Raw genomic sequence first — 16766 nt, 5'->3', positions numbered from 1 at the left:
TCCCTCATGACATTTGACTAGTGAGTTATTGGTTATTTTGTGAGGGCAATTATTTGAAATTACGATATGATATTTTGTTTAATTCGAACGCAGATCAGCACTCGTGCTGTGTTAAACGCTGAAGTAAGGTTATTTTAATACGGCGTGTAAGAATAGTACTTTCAAGAATCGCGCCTGTGAAGGATTCGTAGATATTTTTCATCTTGTCATTCTTTCCCGATCCTAAACACTAAGCACGAGTTTGAGAACAGAAACTTATCTGTCTTCAAGCATCTTAACTCTGCAATCTTCGTCCTTGTATTCAAGTGCTGAAGGTTATTCACATCAGGTTCGTGCTTATAAAGTTGCCTCTGTCTACTAATGTCCGTTCCCGACCGCAGACTTCGTGTGGACCGCCACGAGATGCTTACGACTGGTTTATAAATTTTAATGAGATTCAGAGTACCCTTGAAGGACTTCGTTTGAAAATCATTTGCTCAACTTGTTAAACTTTACAATTTTTTGGTTCCTCCGCGGAAAATAAACGTTTTTATTGATTCTAAATATAGCTTCGGTAGAATGTTTGCCCATTTTGAATGAGATTTCTTAAGTGCCGACATCTTCGAAGAAATTTTCAACCTTTATAATAGTTTTACCGCGGCGCTGTTTTCTCTTCCTTTGATCAAAGAAGATTATCTTCTGTACAAAAACATTGATTAAAATCTGTCTAACTTTAAGGATGCGTTACAAAACCAACCGTGCACATGGCGCGCGGTTCCTAGAATTTGTATGATTGTTTGTGGACGAGAAGCCTTATATATGATTGCTTGCTACTCTCATGGCTATTGAATGGGAAATATGAGGAAAAGGTATGATCTTGGAAACGTTTTAGATTTATTGTGTTAAATTAGTTGTTTTATAAGATGGAGATGGTTGATCGGGCGTAAAAAGTTTCTTCGGTCCCAGTTTCAGATAGATCATAAAATGAAGAAGTAGCACGAGTGTGCCTGAAGGAGTAAGGCCGCCCTTGTGGTCTCCGGTTGCAGCAGACGATGGGGGTTAACTTTTCTCAGATTTCTCGTTATTTTTGCCAGTGGCTCAAGGACAGAAATCAGTGCAGGCCTGAGGTGGCTGCGGTCGGGTGGGAGGACGCATGTAACGGGGGAGGAGCGTCGCCCCCCTGCCTCACTTTGGGGGGTGAACTTGTTCTCGAGAGTACTCTTGATTATTAGACTACGAACGCCCCTATGCCGAGATTTGAGTTCTAGCTTTACGTTTTGGTACTTGGGACGGTTATAGAAAAATTGCTAAACTCCTAAACTCGACTTTTGAAATTTTATGAATGATTCATATATAATTTTATATAATATAAGATTCATATAATAATTCATATAATATATAATATAGATTCATATATAAGTGGAAAATTAGAGTGAAATCAATTTGATGAATCACCATCTTCTGATCAAACAAAACGCCATCTATCAAACGGGTCTCTTTGTACAATTTTGTAATTTGAGGATGTTTAAAGTAATTTCTGTGGTCTTAAAACTCGCCTTGTTAACAGTGGAAATGATGCTCCTGAACTGTTCTTATTCCACTTTCATGAAAATTCATGGTGCCTGGGATTTCGTAAAATGTCTGCTCGGCCTGCAGCGAGATCACCTGTGTTAATTGGATAGCGGCTGCTACCGAGCTAATTAGATAGCGAAGTGAAGTAAATGAGCTTTAAAATGAATCATGTTACAGAGCTACATCTTTATCATGCATATTTTGGCTGCTGGTTCTCATAACCTGTAGAATCTGATAAGGAAAAATAATTACTTGCAAGAAAGAGCAAGCTGAATCGTTGTTATAGTTCTCGCGATTTGAATGCGTCAATGTGAAGGCTCTTGATTACTTCATTCATATTTATCTGTACGAGATGAGTCAACGCATTCTTGGTGTTAATGTCACGCAATAGAAGTTCTTCTAATGCTCTCCCTTGTATACGATATAAGTACATTGAAAGCTTTTGCAGCTCAAGCCCAGGCTTTGTAGTAAAACTAGGTAGTGTGTGGTAGTGAAATACTCTTTAATGGTAGTGAAACTAGCCCATCAATTAAAATATTTCCTAATTATACAGGTAAATCTACACCTGTAGATAGGCTCAAAAATTAAGTACTTATCAAGCTCACAATTTTTGTGTTTGAGTGCAGTGCTTGCGTCATACACGAGTTAATATCTGCACGGCTCGGAATGTTTATATATTCAAAAAGTTGAGCCAAGTTCAAGTTTCCTGCTATCGCTTATGTCTGTCCGCCCCTGTTTGTATCCAGCAGCGTCGGTTGCTTGCTGAGATTTACCTCTGCTTGCTAAACATTACGACGCACTCACGCCCTCTTGTTGCTTGAGTCCTATCCTTATAACGCTTAAAGTTACTCCCTCTTCAGCTATGTCATCTTCTTTGCCTCGTCCTTGATAGTCTCCGCAACTTCGAAGAATAACAATTCGCGGACATTCAGTACGTATTACACGCGAGATATGCGATTAATTAGATTCCCTTTAAATTTCATTAGTTAGTGTGGTATTTGCTCAAGGGATTGCTGTAAAATTGTTGAAATTTAACGGACAATTATTGATTCTGTTGAAAATTTTTAGTGTAATTTTCATTCAACTTTTCCTGGAATTTAATTTATAGATTAGATTGTAATTCATGCGTATAATTTTTCAATCTACGGATTTTACCGTGGATGTGGCTATGCACGTCCTAAAAATGATAGTACCTGGTGGAGCAGGTGAAATTTTTCTTCCTCTTATTAATTGATCGTGAGGAGTCTGGTGCTGTTACTGCATGGAGCGCCGCCCGTAACTTGTTTGGTGCTCCTTCTATGGCACCGCCGCTTTCAACTTTAAAAACAAGCACCCGCTCTGCTTGCATTTCTCGTTCACTTTGGCACTCACAGACTTCCCATATTCGAGAACACTAAAGTCTTAGGAAAGACCAACGTTCGCATGTTCTACACGTGTGCCTTAAAGTTTTATCACTTTTATGATTATCACCAAGCACCATAAAAAACTTTAAGTCTTACAAATTCTAGCATTAGTCAATGGACTAATGCAAATTCCTCTAATTTTCGCTCAATGTATTTTTGATATTTGCCTGACGAGCATTTTTGATGGCATTCCACTAACGTCATTTGATATCCCTCACGGTGCTCATAAGTGGCAGAATAGATCCCACTTTTCGTTGGTATATTCTCATATTTTGGATAATTTCTCTTCCTTAGAACGATTGTATGCATCATTATCCTCCGATCTTAAATTGAATAAAATTTTGTCTCGAGTAGAGCTCGTTTGCCATCATGCGTTGTCGGTGTGACCTGCGTCTTGCTTGGCAGTGCCATGCAGTTGTTGTTCTGCTTGGCCTGCTCGCCTAGCCTGGCCCAGCAAACAGGTTCAATCACTGCAGCCGAGATTTGTTCTTTTTTGCTCGCGAGTATTTCTAGACGCGATTATTGGCTTATGAGTAGCGACCTAATGGAGGTAGTGGCGGTCGACCTTACTTGGAGACTTGCGAAAAACCTGCTTCTGCCGGCTCATTGACTTGCTTGTGTGGCGCTCGTCGTACGCAACGTCTATAGTGTGTGATAGTATGGGAGACCGTAAATTTTTTATGATCGCTGAATAATACCACACTGTCGCTTGCCACACCACGTTTAGTATCATTCCATTGTTACTGTATATCAATCTCTAATGACTGTTGCTATCCTACATTTATTTTTTATTATTTTTTCCGTGAACGACACAATTTTTCAGAATTCGATGCGTTGGAAGCCAAAATTTTTTATCTCGTAATCTTTTATGTGAGATCAGTGCTGCTGCCTGTTGGCTTATCACATGATGGGTGTTATACAGGCGACTAGCATAGGCAACTCAAAGAACCCTCAGCCTTCGATTCAAATTCTGTCTCAAATGTGTTCCGAATAGATGCTCGCTAATTCTCCTCAGTCGGATCTTTTGCGCGTTGAATTATATTACACTTTTGCATTCAACGCATTTAATTCGCGGAATATAATATTATTGCTGCTAATACAGTGTCGTTATTGGGCAACCGTCGGCTGCATAGATAGTATTTATACTGATTTAGTATTTTCGGGTTATTGTTGGAAACACAAATAGTTTGTCCTCTTGAATCCTGCATCTTACTCCATCAATTCTTCGAATTTCGTTTCAGATGGAAAATTTGGCGTATGTTCCGTTTGAGATTTAACAGCAACGTTTTATTTTGAAGTTTTAAAATTGACCAATAGTTTTTCTGTCGAAATCAATAGAAATGCGGCTCAGATTCTCGATTCTGTTCGTAATTTATTAATTACGAACAGACTTAATTAAGACTTATTTTTCCTCTTTCATTAATTTTCATAGCGTTTACAAAGGTTCGTATATGAGTTAGGCCGTCGCGTCACAGCTTGCAATTGGAGAACAAGAGGATAAAAAGATGAACAAATTTCCTCACTTAGAAGATGCGGGTACAGGTGAAGCCTTGAGCACCTGCGCCGATCACGTGCTGCGCCTGCCATTACTGTTCTTCTTTGTTATAAGATTATATTTATTTAATATTATATTGACGTCACAACTCGGTGATAAATCCCTGCCAACACAACGTGTTGTGAAATACTTCATGCGTATTCAAGCATGGATCATCTACATGTTTGATCTTGTGTATCAAATTTATCGCCAAATTAGCCATGGCTTTTTTCAATAACTGTTCTATGATTATCTAATAATTTTACTGCAAATTGATTGTTTCAGCCAAACAAAAAAAAAGGCCTGTTTAATGTGTCTAATAAATTTGACCAGCTGACTCCGCGGCATATGTTTGGCCTGACATGATGAGATGAATAATATTTTTAAGGAGACAGATGGAGCGACCAGCTACGTGGCCATCCTAACATTGTGTCATGTGGTAAGTTGGTCGGAGGCCCGCACATCCTATTAATTTCATCTCTCATCATCGGCGTCATGAGGGCCGTGTATGTTTATACCCGTCTAAATAAATCGTCTATTTTCACCACAGTCATCCGTGACATTTACTCGATCACTGTACAAATGAATGGTTCACGTGTCTCTCATGTTGTAAAACATGTGTTCTAAGAAGCCTTGGCTCTCGGATTTATTTTTTTGAAGATTTGTACATGTGTAAACAAAGCACATGTGAAGACAATTGTCTTCAGATGCGTTGTGAGTTCAATTCATATTGTAGTTATGCTCATCAATTATTCTGGAAGCGTTTTGTTCTTCGTTTCTCTTTGTTTTCCTACAAATAATTGAAGAAATATCAATTAAAATAATTTGCACTTTGTTAACGATATGTAACCTTTTGAGATCACAAACGAAAAGTGCGTGGCAATTCCGAGTATAATTCTACCGTCACTGCAAATGAACTGATTATTGTGCCAGTCGTCGTGCTGGTTGCTGGACATGGAGCTGACAAGAGGGGGAGCATCCGAGGCCAGCTGGTGGTTATTAAAACTTGTCTGCCCTCAGTGGGCTCGATTACGGTCACGTTGTTTAATGTCGCGCTACTTGGACCGTGACATGTTATTATGTCGCGCGTCACTGCATTTGTGTGCTGAACACTTGGGACGCGGGGCAAAGCGTGCTGTGGCTGTGTGACGCGTGCTGTGTCGTAGTGACGCGTGCTGTGGCTGTGTGACGCGTGCTGTGTCGTAGTGACGCGTGCTGTGGCTGCGTGACGCTTGCTGTGGCGTAGAGATGTGTGCTGTGTCGTAGTGACGCGTGCTGAGTTGTCGGGGGGCGTGCTGTGGCGTCGAGACGCGCGCTGTGGTATTGTGACGCGTGCTGTGAGGTTGTGACGCATGCAATGGCAGCGTCACTCGTGCCGTGCCGTCGTAACGCTTGCTGTGCTGTCGTGGCGCGTGCTACGGGGGCTTGACTTGTGCTGTGGCGGATGTCACATGCTTTGATGTTTCATTTTTATTAATATCGATATGATGACAGTTACCTCGAGTAATGTTATTGTACCGCTGCACTGCCGAGCTCGAGTGCAAGTCTTTGTTACGATGTCTTTTTTGCAAATCTTAGAAGAATATTGCGGCGACGCTCCTTTACTGTCCAGCCACATAGTGTACGTCGCATCCTAGCACATGTGCCCGCATGGTCGAGATGTGCGCTCCATCTCACCTGCTCGAGCCTCACCCTCACCTGCGCACAATTCTGCAACTTCTGCAACTCTTTCATCTGCAACTTCTTCAGAATAACTCAGTGAAAATTTACAGACGCGGCAGCTTCTGATTTGGATTACCAGAAGCTGGGGCGACTCTAAATTTTGTTGGAGAATTGACCAAGTTGTTAAGACCAGATGACACCTCCATGTCCTTGTGAACCACTTCTGAGATTTTCTTCTTGTGCCCATCCAATCCTTGCGTATTTCATAATTTTTCTAAATCTTCTTACGTGATTACATATTCGTTGTGTGCTAATTTATTTTCCTAATATTGAAGTGAAGTATGCCTTGAATCTTTTGAAATTCATCTTAGACTATCTTGAATATTTCTTATAGTTGTCCCCTCGGCAGCAATACGTGTGTACTCTTAAGCAGCTACTCTTGATACGTGTGTGATGGGGACTGTTGATGCGATGCGCATCCATGTATCTGGTAGACGATCTTGTCTTACGCCGCCTCTCATCCCACTATCCAACACCATCTCGGGAGGCCGGCGTTGCCCCTGCCGTGTTATTGCCTTCTGTTCTCAGCGCTGCTCGCGATACACTCATTGTTTCACCCATCGCCTGGCGTGCATTATTTGCTTGCCGATATCTTTCCTTGCTGCTGGCCCACAATCAATGAGCAGTTGCGCCATTATATTTTTCATGGCAAATTTGTGTTTCGATAATCAGTTTTAGCTGTCTACTTGAGAGATATAAAAAATTACTTTTGATTAATATGCACTTGTGTAGGTGTTCGCTCATCTTATCCCTTTTATTTCTGGGCTATTTTGTTAAGGCACGGACTTTCAAGTATTCGTTATTGATGGCGATTCGAAGATGAGGGATATGCGTTTCTATCTGTTTACTTATCCATATATCCTAATACTGCTTCAAAATATTACGATTGAATCAAATACTCGACGTCTGTTAAATAATATCGAATGAATAGTAATTTTCGTGATATCATTCCCGCAAAACACTTCCCGGTAATAATCACTCTAGTGTCGCACTGACTCCACCACATTTTTCCAACATTGCCTTGCAATGATGTTACGTTACAACGTTCAAGTGACGATGAGATGTGTTGTCTTGGAAGTGGTCAGATTAACACGAGTTTCTGACTCCGCTTCGCCTAGAAGTTTCTGTCTCGGCTTGTGTGGTCGCGCGATTAGTAAGAGATACCGAGAGCTTAGCGCTCACAAGCGGCCAAAATCACCACAAGCCAAGTGCCTAATCTTGCACACCATCGCTCTTTGCCACAAGTACCGTCCACTGCAGGGGCCTGCTATAACATAAAGATTTATTTACTTCTCTTACGTAAACTTCACTCAGATTTACGTACGGCAATATTTAAATCTCTTTGTCGTGCTGTGTTTTGTTTATTCGGCTCAGTGGCCGACTGAGTGGCGTATTGGGCGAGATATTATATTGAATGTTGAATGTATAATAAATTATATAATCCGCAACTAGCCGTGATTTTTTATGTAAAAAGTTGTTTGGGTAAAAGTTATTTCCTATCTTATGCTTGCGACTTTTCATAATTAATTCAAGTAATAAATTATTTCATTGCGAGTGGTAAAACACAGCAGTAAATATCAATTTGTCCACAGAAAGGCGAGTGAAAAGCAAAGCGTGTGGGATAACATAAAGTATTTTGTCGCTACCGCCTATGCATTGTATAATCAGCTGATAAATCCGTGTTACCGAGCTATTGCATCCTGTTTTTAGCTGAAAAACTCTTACGCATTAGATCCTATTTGGTTTGTATTTCGCTGCCTTTGTTCTATTGAATCGTTTTAACAGATGGTGCTCTATATGTGGCACATTGCCTGGTTTTTGTTCGTTTCTGTCTACACTTATTATGTTCTCATAATAATTGGTAAATGAAGCGAAGCGTCTTTTATGGTGAGCGTTTGGACACCTTATGTATCTTATTACAAGCTACTCAGAAATCTCAGCTGGACTTATCTCAAATTGATCGCATGTTCTCTGCTGAAGGCCGTCTCCGTGGGTAATTATGCCGCTGCACGGAAAACTCTGCAGCATTCTTGAGAACCAATTTATTTGTTTCAATTGCAGTAAAATGGGCAGTATGGGCAATGGATTTGCCAAACAACTTATTCTGGGATTCGCGGCTGTGATTGACCGTAATTAGCTGCCGCCACTGGTAATTTCAGGGCAATCGAGGCTGTTGGTATGGAGGCGTTGCAGTCTCTATTACTGATCGAGCTCATCAATCTTATTGAGGGCGATCTACTCCAAAATTTGGCCGCGACTGAGCATTCTAAATCAGAAAATTGATGCTTAATGTAAGGCTGATCAAATTAATTATTATTCAATGCTCGTGAAATTTAAAAACTTTAAACCGAGTATGTGGAATTAATTTAAATGGCATTCTTTCATATATTTGATACCACTTTAATTCCAATACACAAACTTAGTAGTATTATGAATAAGATCAGCACTGCCATAATATTATTTCAATGCATCTTCATTCAATATTTCATTCACGTCGACACGCTGATCCATCATTCCATTGCTCCATGCATGTTCTTATTGAGAGATTTCGTCTCTGAGCGTAACATTGTTATTTAAATCTCCGTCAAAGCCGCATTTCTGCTGTTTGATTAAAGTTTATGGTATATGCAAATTTGTGGCACTATGTTTACATGCAACACCTCGCTAGGCTCTGGCCGCCCACTTAATAGCCCCGCTTATGTTGTTTTTTTTTTTCTTACGTTCCGTGATAGTGAAACAAACTCGCGTGTTTTGCTTACCGCTCAGTAACTACTAGCTGGAAAAACGTCTCAATTTCTATGCAAATTGGCACTCACACTCGTACGTGTTTATGCTAACATAAGGAGCTACTGATGCCGCAGTGTAAACCGCGCACAGCAAGCTGTGTTCGAAGCTCAAAGCTCGTGTTTCTTTTTCAATACTTATTGAACACTAAGCTTCTTGTTACATTAATTTGGTTTCGATTATGTCCTCTATTCTTAGTTTTTTGGATGCTTTTGTGAGAATGTATTTTGACCAAATAATAGCTATATACACAAATACCCTGTCGGCGTTCGATCACGTGGAGTTCCCGTATATTTTTTTTAGTTTGTGCAAGCTATCTGCAGTGTTGCTATTCATAGAGTTGTGAAGAAAAGTGCCGCGTCACAGCAAAGCCTTTAAGTTCAATTTGTGCAACATGTTTCAGAGCTCATTGTAGCTAGGGACGAGCTAGTGGCTAGTTATGTCTAGGCGGGGCTTCTTGCGTACGTACAATAGACCTGGACATGTCACTCATACGTCACGTTCTTGAGAAGCCCTACTTGCTGGTTCTTTTGCACTTTCTATCTACTTTTTAATCAGCTGTTCTGTTCAAGCGATTAATCTTCATCTTTCATTGCATAGCGTCACATTCAACTTGCATTAAAAATTTTAATGTTGCTAAATATTCAACGAAAGCAAGTTTCAATTATAGATTAATATTAAAATGCTGCTACGGTGTATAAGATCCTCCAGAGACACTCTCAGCCTAATGGCTCTCTGTCTCAGTTTGTTCTCTGCTCATTTGTTGCTCGATGTTCACCTCGCTGCGCCTTGAAATAATTTTTTGAAATGTTGGAAATTTCGGTGTCTTGTTGTTCATCTCGGTATGAGCATTCAACAAAGTCGAAATTCTCAAGGTAAATTTTCCTAATTATTTTAATCCCCTCTAAAAGTTTAAGGGGGTTCTATTCTCACCAGTCAGTGAAATATGGGAATCAAAGCATCTTCAATTGAAATATGAACTGTGAAGTTTTATTGACCATAGAACGCTGATAAGTGTGGGGCAACCCAAACAGCGTACCCAGGCTTGAGAGTGAAATATGATTGTCACAAAACACGAGTTAGTTCAGTTCTGCTATTTAATTCAGTATTCTTTTCCCCGTGCGCAATATGATTTATTCGTGTGTATTTTGTTCAATGCAATGTTTTTATCGCAAAAAAGTACTCTTGGAAGATCCGAATTCCAGGTAACTTATCAGAAGAGATTTTACTTCCAATTGCTTCATTAAGACCGCAATTTGGCAACTAGGCATCGATTGCATGCTTCATTAAACTTTTAGTCTCACGATGCTCAGTTCTAATATTACGATTTAAAGATTAATTTTTTGGCGAAACCAATAGTGGGTACAGTAGAATTACATGGTTTCCATATTCTTGTTGATACCTACCTTGATAGGCCAATACATTTTGGAGTTAGTTTTATAATAAGCCACCGAATTGTTTTGCATGAAATTACAATTTAAAAAATATGTTCTTAAATTTTGCTTGGTGCGTGTTTTTTAACCCTAGAACAAGAACATATTTTTTGTATTTCTTCTGATGTAGAGAATATTTTTTTTTAATTCAATACTAATGATGTTGTAGGAAGCTTGCTAATATTCCTATTGCTACAAATTTATAATCGTCAAATGATTTTACGTCATCAATCCCCTGGCACAAAAAAGTACTTCTACAACAGTTTGGTTTCGCACGAGTGTTGATTTTCCGCGCCCACTTGCCGGAGTGTCTGTGTAGGGTGAGACGCGTCCGTCTATGGCGCTAAAAGAATAGTTGAGCGTCGCCTTATCTGGAGCTGGGAGATTGTTGGCTACTCAAGTCCTGGTGTCGAGGTTTTAAGATCAGTTCCAGCTGCATGAACGGCTTCCCTGCGGCCACTGCAATCAAATCTCGGCAAGCAGGTTGCCTTGGCGCCTCTCCGCCCGCCTCATTTGCTCTTTCACCTTCAAAATATAGCCAACGCTCTAATTTAAAGAGCTAGCATCCTACCTTGAGAGAGCGTTGTTGAAAGATTATCTTATTTTGCGTGCTGCCCGAAGCCGGTTTGTTACTAGCGTTGGAGAAAAAAAGATCGATAAGCCTACGTCTGTTAGTTTGGGTTGCATTATAGGCTGCGGGAAAACACTCGGCTCAAATCTCAGAATAGACAACAATAAAGATGCACACGACGCCGGCGGGGCGGCAAGCTTCCCGTTTTGATGAGATAAGATGCGACAAATCATATTGCCCACTAGGATTATGGCATCCATTCTCCTGGCGTACGGACATCATCGCTGCTCATGCGTAGTTTCTCATGCGATGTTCGTGTTGAAGCGACTGCGAGGCTTCTCATTCTATGTAATGCATTTTCTCCTTGCAAATAGTTGAAGGAGGAGCATTTTTTTTCGTTTCCTTCTCGTGCTGATCATTTCTCTGCATATTAATATTATTAGACAGTAATATTAGCTCCATCATGCAAAATCACGTGATGTATATGTTCTGAAACCGGTGCATGTCAGTTCGTACGCTGAAATCTGGAATGCTACTCTATTCGCCATGTTAAATGACCATTTATGTTCCAAAACTGGCAACCAAAGACAGCGAGCTCGATCGATGCCTCGACGGCAACTTGACGGGGTGCATATGTATGTTTCAGCCTCCCTTTTTAAAGGCCGCATTGAAATTCTACCGGATGGTTTTGGAACTTTCAGCTACTTCATGTGTTTAACTCAACCTAGTTACTAGATATGATGCCGGAAGCTAAACATAGTTATTAGATATGATGCCGTTTGGAAAACGCTTTTGGCGACGAGAATTAGATTGAAAGCCATCTAAACTTATTTGCGAAGAAATGGTCCCACGGCATTTTCCGTAGTTGCGCATTCAAATTGAACCAGCATAATTATATTGTCTATAAATTTCAAGTCAATATTTGTAGTTTAAGAGCACTTGGATAGTGCGCTGCTTTAAAATAATTCTTAAAAATGAGAAATTAGGTGATGCACTAATTCTACTACGTTCAATATCTGAAATGGACAAAAATATAGCAAAATGACGTTGAAAGTCTACGTTTGGGAAACGATGGTTTAAAAATTGGTATGTAATTTACAGTGCTGTCTCGTTTACATGAAGCGTTTTAAAAAGTTTCACGGAGCGTTTTTCAAGTGCGTATTCTTAATTTCGTATAATTTGCTCACATTTTAGTTAGCTTAAATTTTCTATTTAGCTACTTAGTTTTACAATTTGTCGTTACCAAATATGGTGTAGAGGACGAGAAATTTCGTTCTTTCTTCGTTACCGACTTCTAACTATAAAAAAATACTAATGCAGATATGTTGTGTCTCTTAAAGTGATTTATTTCGAGGCCTTCAGCAATACTCAGGAATCAGGAATTTATTTCAGGAATTTATTGCTTTCATTTGTATAGTGATTTGTTCAGTCACAATATTAGTTAAATGATTTTAGATGATGATTTACTTTCAATTTATGCTTGCAAAATTTTGTGATTATCGTCAGTTTGAGTTTGTTGAATACTTGTTGCATTATGGAATCTCATACTATAAATTTCTTGTATTAAACAATTCAAATTGTGTTCTAATGTGTTACTTTATTTTCTTGACAGGAAGGGAACCGATTCCGCGTTCCGATGGATACGAAGTTTTACCGCGTGCATGTTCGCCTTCCTGAGTGCGTGCGTCAAGCGTCGGCGATGCCCACCGAGCCTCCCATATTCAACCCATCTGCATGCCTTCTGCAGTATCTGTCCATTGTGCAGCCGACCCCTCTTCTCCTCGCAACTTGTGACCAAAAGGAACTAGTGAGCAAGCAGAAGTTGCAACTTGAGTGCCTTAGGCAAAGCCTGGAACAAAAAGGTTCATACAGCGACACGATATGCAGTGCTCGCAAAGGACACTCGGCTACAAAACTCAAGAAACGGAAAAGCAAGAGGAAAGACTCGGTCATTGAAGAGTGTTCTTTGAGTATAACAACGTCTACCGATGTTACATCGATTGCTGATTCAGAAGAATCCTTTGGTTGTATCCCCAAGGTGCGCTTTACTCTAGGAACTCAAGAACAAATTAGTCGGGATTCTTCTAGCATGAGCGTTGCTATCCGGGCTGCTCCTAGGTTAACCGTCATGCGAGAAGATTCCAGTAGTTTAGATTTGTGCTTGAAATCACGTGTCGCCCCTCGTCTTTCCGCTCTTGCAGCCACAGCTACTGTGGGAGAACCTCAACCTGACACGACGGAACTCCGTCGTTCTCATTCTGCTAATTCTTGTCCGGCGAGTGCAACATGCGAAACCTCCTCTATTCACACCGAGGCCTCCGTGCTTGAGTCTTTGGCGGCCACCGAAGACGCGTCATCAGCTGAAGAAGCAGACGAGTCTTCAGGGCTGGCGACCCCCGGCGCCGAACTCGGACCAGCTGAGGGGTCATCAACGGACCACGGCCGACAACAGATGTCTTCACAGACGGCAGCTAACCCCTCTGATATTTGCGAAATAGAATGATCGAAGTGAGATCTAGAATGATTGAAACAAATTTTATTTAAGCTAGTAATTCTCCATTGGACAGTTTTTCAATTGCAAGTCAAATAGGAATAGAGGTCTCTTTTTCACTCTTAAATGAGAGTACATTTTAACGTGAAGAATAGCAACACTTTTCGCACAAGCTCGATCAAACTCGCCTAATCGTTATTATAATTGCTAGCACAACGACAGCCTGTTGGAGTTATATATTTTATTACAGGTACAATGTTTCATAGTATTTAACTCTTGTCGAACTGTATTGGCACAACTGCCTACTCTCGATATGGTTACAACATTGTAATGTTATGCAGTCTGACAAGGGCTAAACTCAGTTTCGCTGCAGGTCCTAATGCTGCTTTGTGACTATGTAAAGCATTAGTGGCGTCGTAATGAGTCGCCTGTGTGTTGTGCAGATTTAAACATCACGAGTACCTTTTTAATGTCTAATAACGTAATAAATTAATTGATTATAATAAACTATTGATTCTGCTTCAATGGCGCATCTTCAATAACGATAAATGCGAAAGAAATATTACCATAATGCAGCTGTACTGTTTCGTTTTCGCTCCAGTTTTGTTTCTTTGACTAAAAAAATTCATCGCATTGAATGTTTCTTAAGTTTTTAAATCTTCCTGAAATGTTCTTTTATGACTACAATTTAGGTGCTTCTCCTTTCGGCTGCTGACTTATTCTGATTTTTTTTTCTCGGAAATTCCATGTTTCATAAAGAATTTGGTCTAGTGACTAAAGCGGAAGTATTCTCAATTCTTCACACATTTCTTTCACGGAAGGTATAATTTGATTAAATTGGAATATTTAGCTGCATGAGTGCTGAGAATTTTCTGATTTCCCAGCGTTTGTATGTGATGATGGTAAGCTGACAATATTTCTAGGTTTGTTTTATTCGAATCATTATTGGTGTACAAATCAGGAATCTGGATTCTAGATACCTTAGGTATACTGTCTATGCCGCGGATGTGTTGAAGAAATGCCTTGATTTACGTAACTCATCTCTTTTAGCTATTTAATGGTTTAGATTTATAATGATGGACATGCTGCGTTCAAGTTGAAGGCAGGACTTAGATTTTTAGTTGGAATTTAGGATTGCAACTCGGGCACCCGACTTGATGTGAAGCTAAAAAAGTCAGTGAAGATGAGAAGTCACATTATTCTTAATGTAAGCTTTATATGCTATTTTATTTTCTTTCAAAAACAGTTTTGTGACGTCTTTTAGAGTCTTGAATGTCATGCTAGCGTGACCCACTTCTAGATCTGCCCTTCTTTGTTTCTCACGTCATTTTCGTTTAATTTATTTGTTTGTCAGTTTGATATATAGAATAATGCTTCTCAATGGTTTGATCTGTGGAAGTATTCAAGGTGCACATGATTGGGTTATGTCTTCTTTCTTCTGAGTGGTCTGGGGTCTTCTGATGCATGTTGATGCTCGTCTGAAGTGCTATGGGATTTTCTCTCCCCTTGAGGAATTGTTCCTGAGCCTCAGAGCTCTGTGTATCTGACGGTGGGTCTCAGTTGCGGGATTGTTGTTATGTAGGCAGGGTTCTTTGCATTTATCTTCTCTGTCTCTTCCCTGCAGACGACCACGTCTAGGCGACCCCTTGTACGAGTGTTTCATTTTCTTTCGCTGTTTACCAGTCACTCTTAATATTTAGTTTCGTTAAGGTGTTATACGCTGTTCATTTTCGGTTAGTGTTCGCTTAGGTGTTCTTTTTCGTCAGCGATAACTGGTCAGCCATTTGAGAACATTCACCTCTTGTGGGTGATAAATTTTTTTTTTCGCTTTAATTGAAAATGTTGTGCTAATTTAGACCTTCCACCTCGTTGGTGATGTTAATTATTGACTTGCGTTGCGGGAAACTTAGTAGCTGAAGCGCTTGCAAACCATGTGCCTATTAAACTATTGACTTGAAGTGTTCAGGATTTTAAAAGTTGACTTTCTCAGTTTTTACAGATCCACCATTTTATTTCTGCGCTCAATAAGATTCTATGATCAATAGGCTTGTGTTGATCTGAAAGAAGCTATGAATTCTGATTGCTTGGTCTTTCTTAGCGTTTTTAAGAGGGGAACTAATAGTTCTGATGGAGTGGACACGCATAGCATTGTCAGTATTGATGTAGAGCTAGATTTTAACGCTAGAACGTTTGTCGTCATTTATTTTTGGGAGGTACATTCGTTGACTGTGACACCGAGGAAAGTCACTGTAGGGTTCACTGTTAGTGATGTTTTCTATTATTATTTTTCTATGGGGAGCATGATTAATTCATTTTATTGTCCTTTGTCAAAGATCACGTTTGTTGAGGAAGGAACGAATGAGCCTCTGACAATCTCATTCTCTTATTTTTAGAGCTTTTTCGTATTCTAAGTTTAGTTCTAAATTTTGTTTTAAAGTTCAGTGAGAGTCTCGCGACCATGCAGAGTTGATTGTCGTGAAATTAGTGTTCTGCAGGCTGGTCAGTCTGGTCACCTGTAATTTCCTTAATACCGAATACTTTAATAATGTTTTGATCTCGCACAATCTGAGTTGACCTGTCTAAAGATTCACGTCAATTCAAAAATGTGGTATTAGAAATCATTAATTTGAATGTAGACTGTATAATTTGATTTAATTTGAATAGTCAGCTGCATGAGTGCGGAGAATTTCATGATTTTCCAGCGTTTGTATGCAAAGGTGGCAAGCTGACAACATTTGTAGGTTTGTTAATTGAATAAAATAAGGTTAGGTATTTTCTGTTGGGCACTGGATAAGTTGCCTTAATGGAATTGATTATTCTTTTTAGTTCTTATTTGCGTATCACTCAAGCATGAGAGAAGTTACTCATCACAACGTATTCAATTCTCATCATTCGAGTGCTAATGCACATGTGGTCATAATCTATAACTTTCTGACGCCACGTTTCAGCTCGTGTTGAGTAAGCGGTACGCGTAAGAAATTTGTATTAATCTAGAATGTAAGTTTTCATTCAACCTCAAGTAATTGGGTTGACAATATTTTTAAGAATTTTCATAAGAATTTTAGTCTTGGTATTGCGTCATTTCAAGTTTCATCGGAAGGCGCGATCAGCTTGGCACAGGCGGCCATGCACGGAAATTCTTTCTAATAAAAGGAAACAATCATGGCTTGTTTATTTCTCCTTCAAAACTCTGCATGGGGGAGCACGGAGTTGACTATTTTAGATCGTAATAATTGCGCCGCAGATATTTGTTATCCAAGTTAATCTTCGTTTCTGT

At 39.8% G+C, this 16766-nt stretch overlaps 1 protein-coding gene across 1 annotated transcript in view; it reads left to right on the top strand.

Annotated features, from left to right (window-relative positions):
• LOC108669452 (RB1-inducible coiled-coil protein 1) overlaps positions 1–16650 on the top strand; it is a 43320-nt gene extending 26670 nt beyond the window's left edge. Inside the window, exon 25 of the mRNA XM_047883455.1 lies at positions 12611–16650. Within this exon, the coding sequence (XP_047739411.1) occupies positions 12611–13501 (891 nt within the window). The 3' untranslated portion in view covers positions 13502–16650. The remainder of the gene's footprint in view (positions 1–12610) is intronic.
• The last annotated feature ends 116 nt before the right edge of the window (positions 16651–16766 follow it).

Source organism: Hyalella azteca, unplaced genomic scaffold, assembly GCF_000764305.2.
Source record: "Hyalella azteca isolate HAZT.00-mixed unplaced genomic scaffold, Hazt_2.0.2 contig1645, whole genome shotgun sequence".
Lineage (NCBI taxonomy): Eukaryota > Metazoa > Arthropoda > Malacostraca > Amphipoda > Hyalellidae > Hyalella > Hyalella azteca.
The sequence above is the reverse complement of the archived record's forward strand: the minus strand, read 5'-3'. Positions and strand labels throughout refer to the sequence as shown.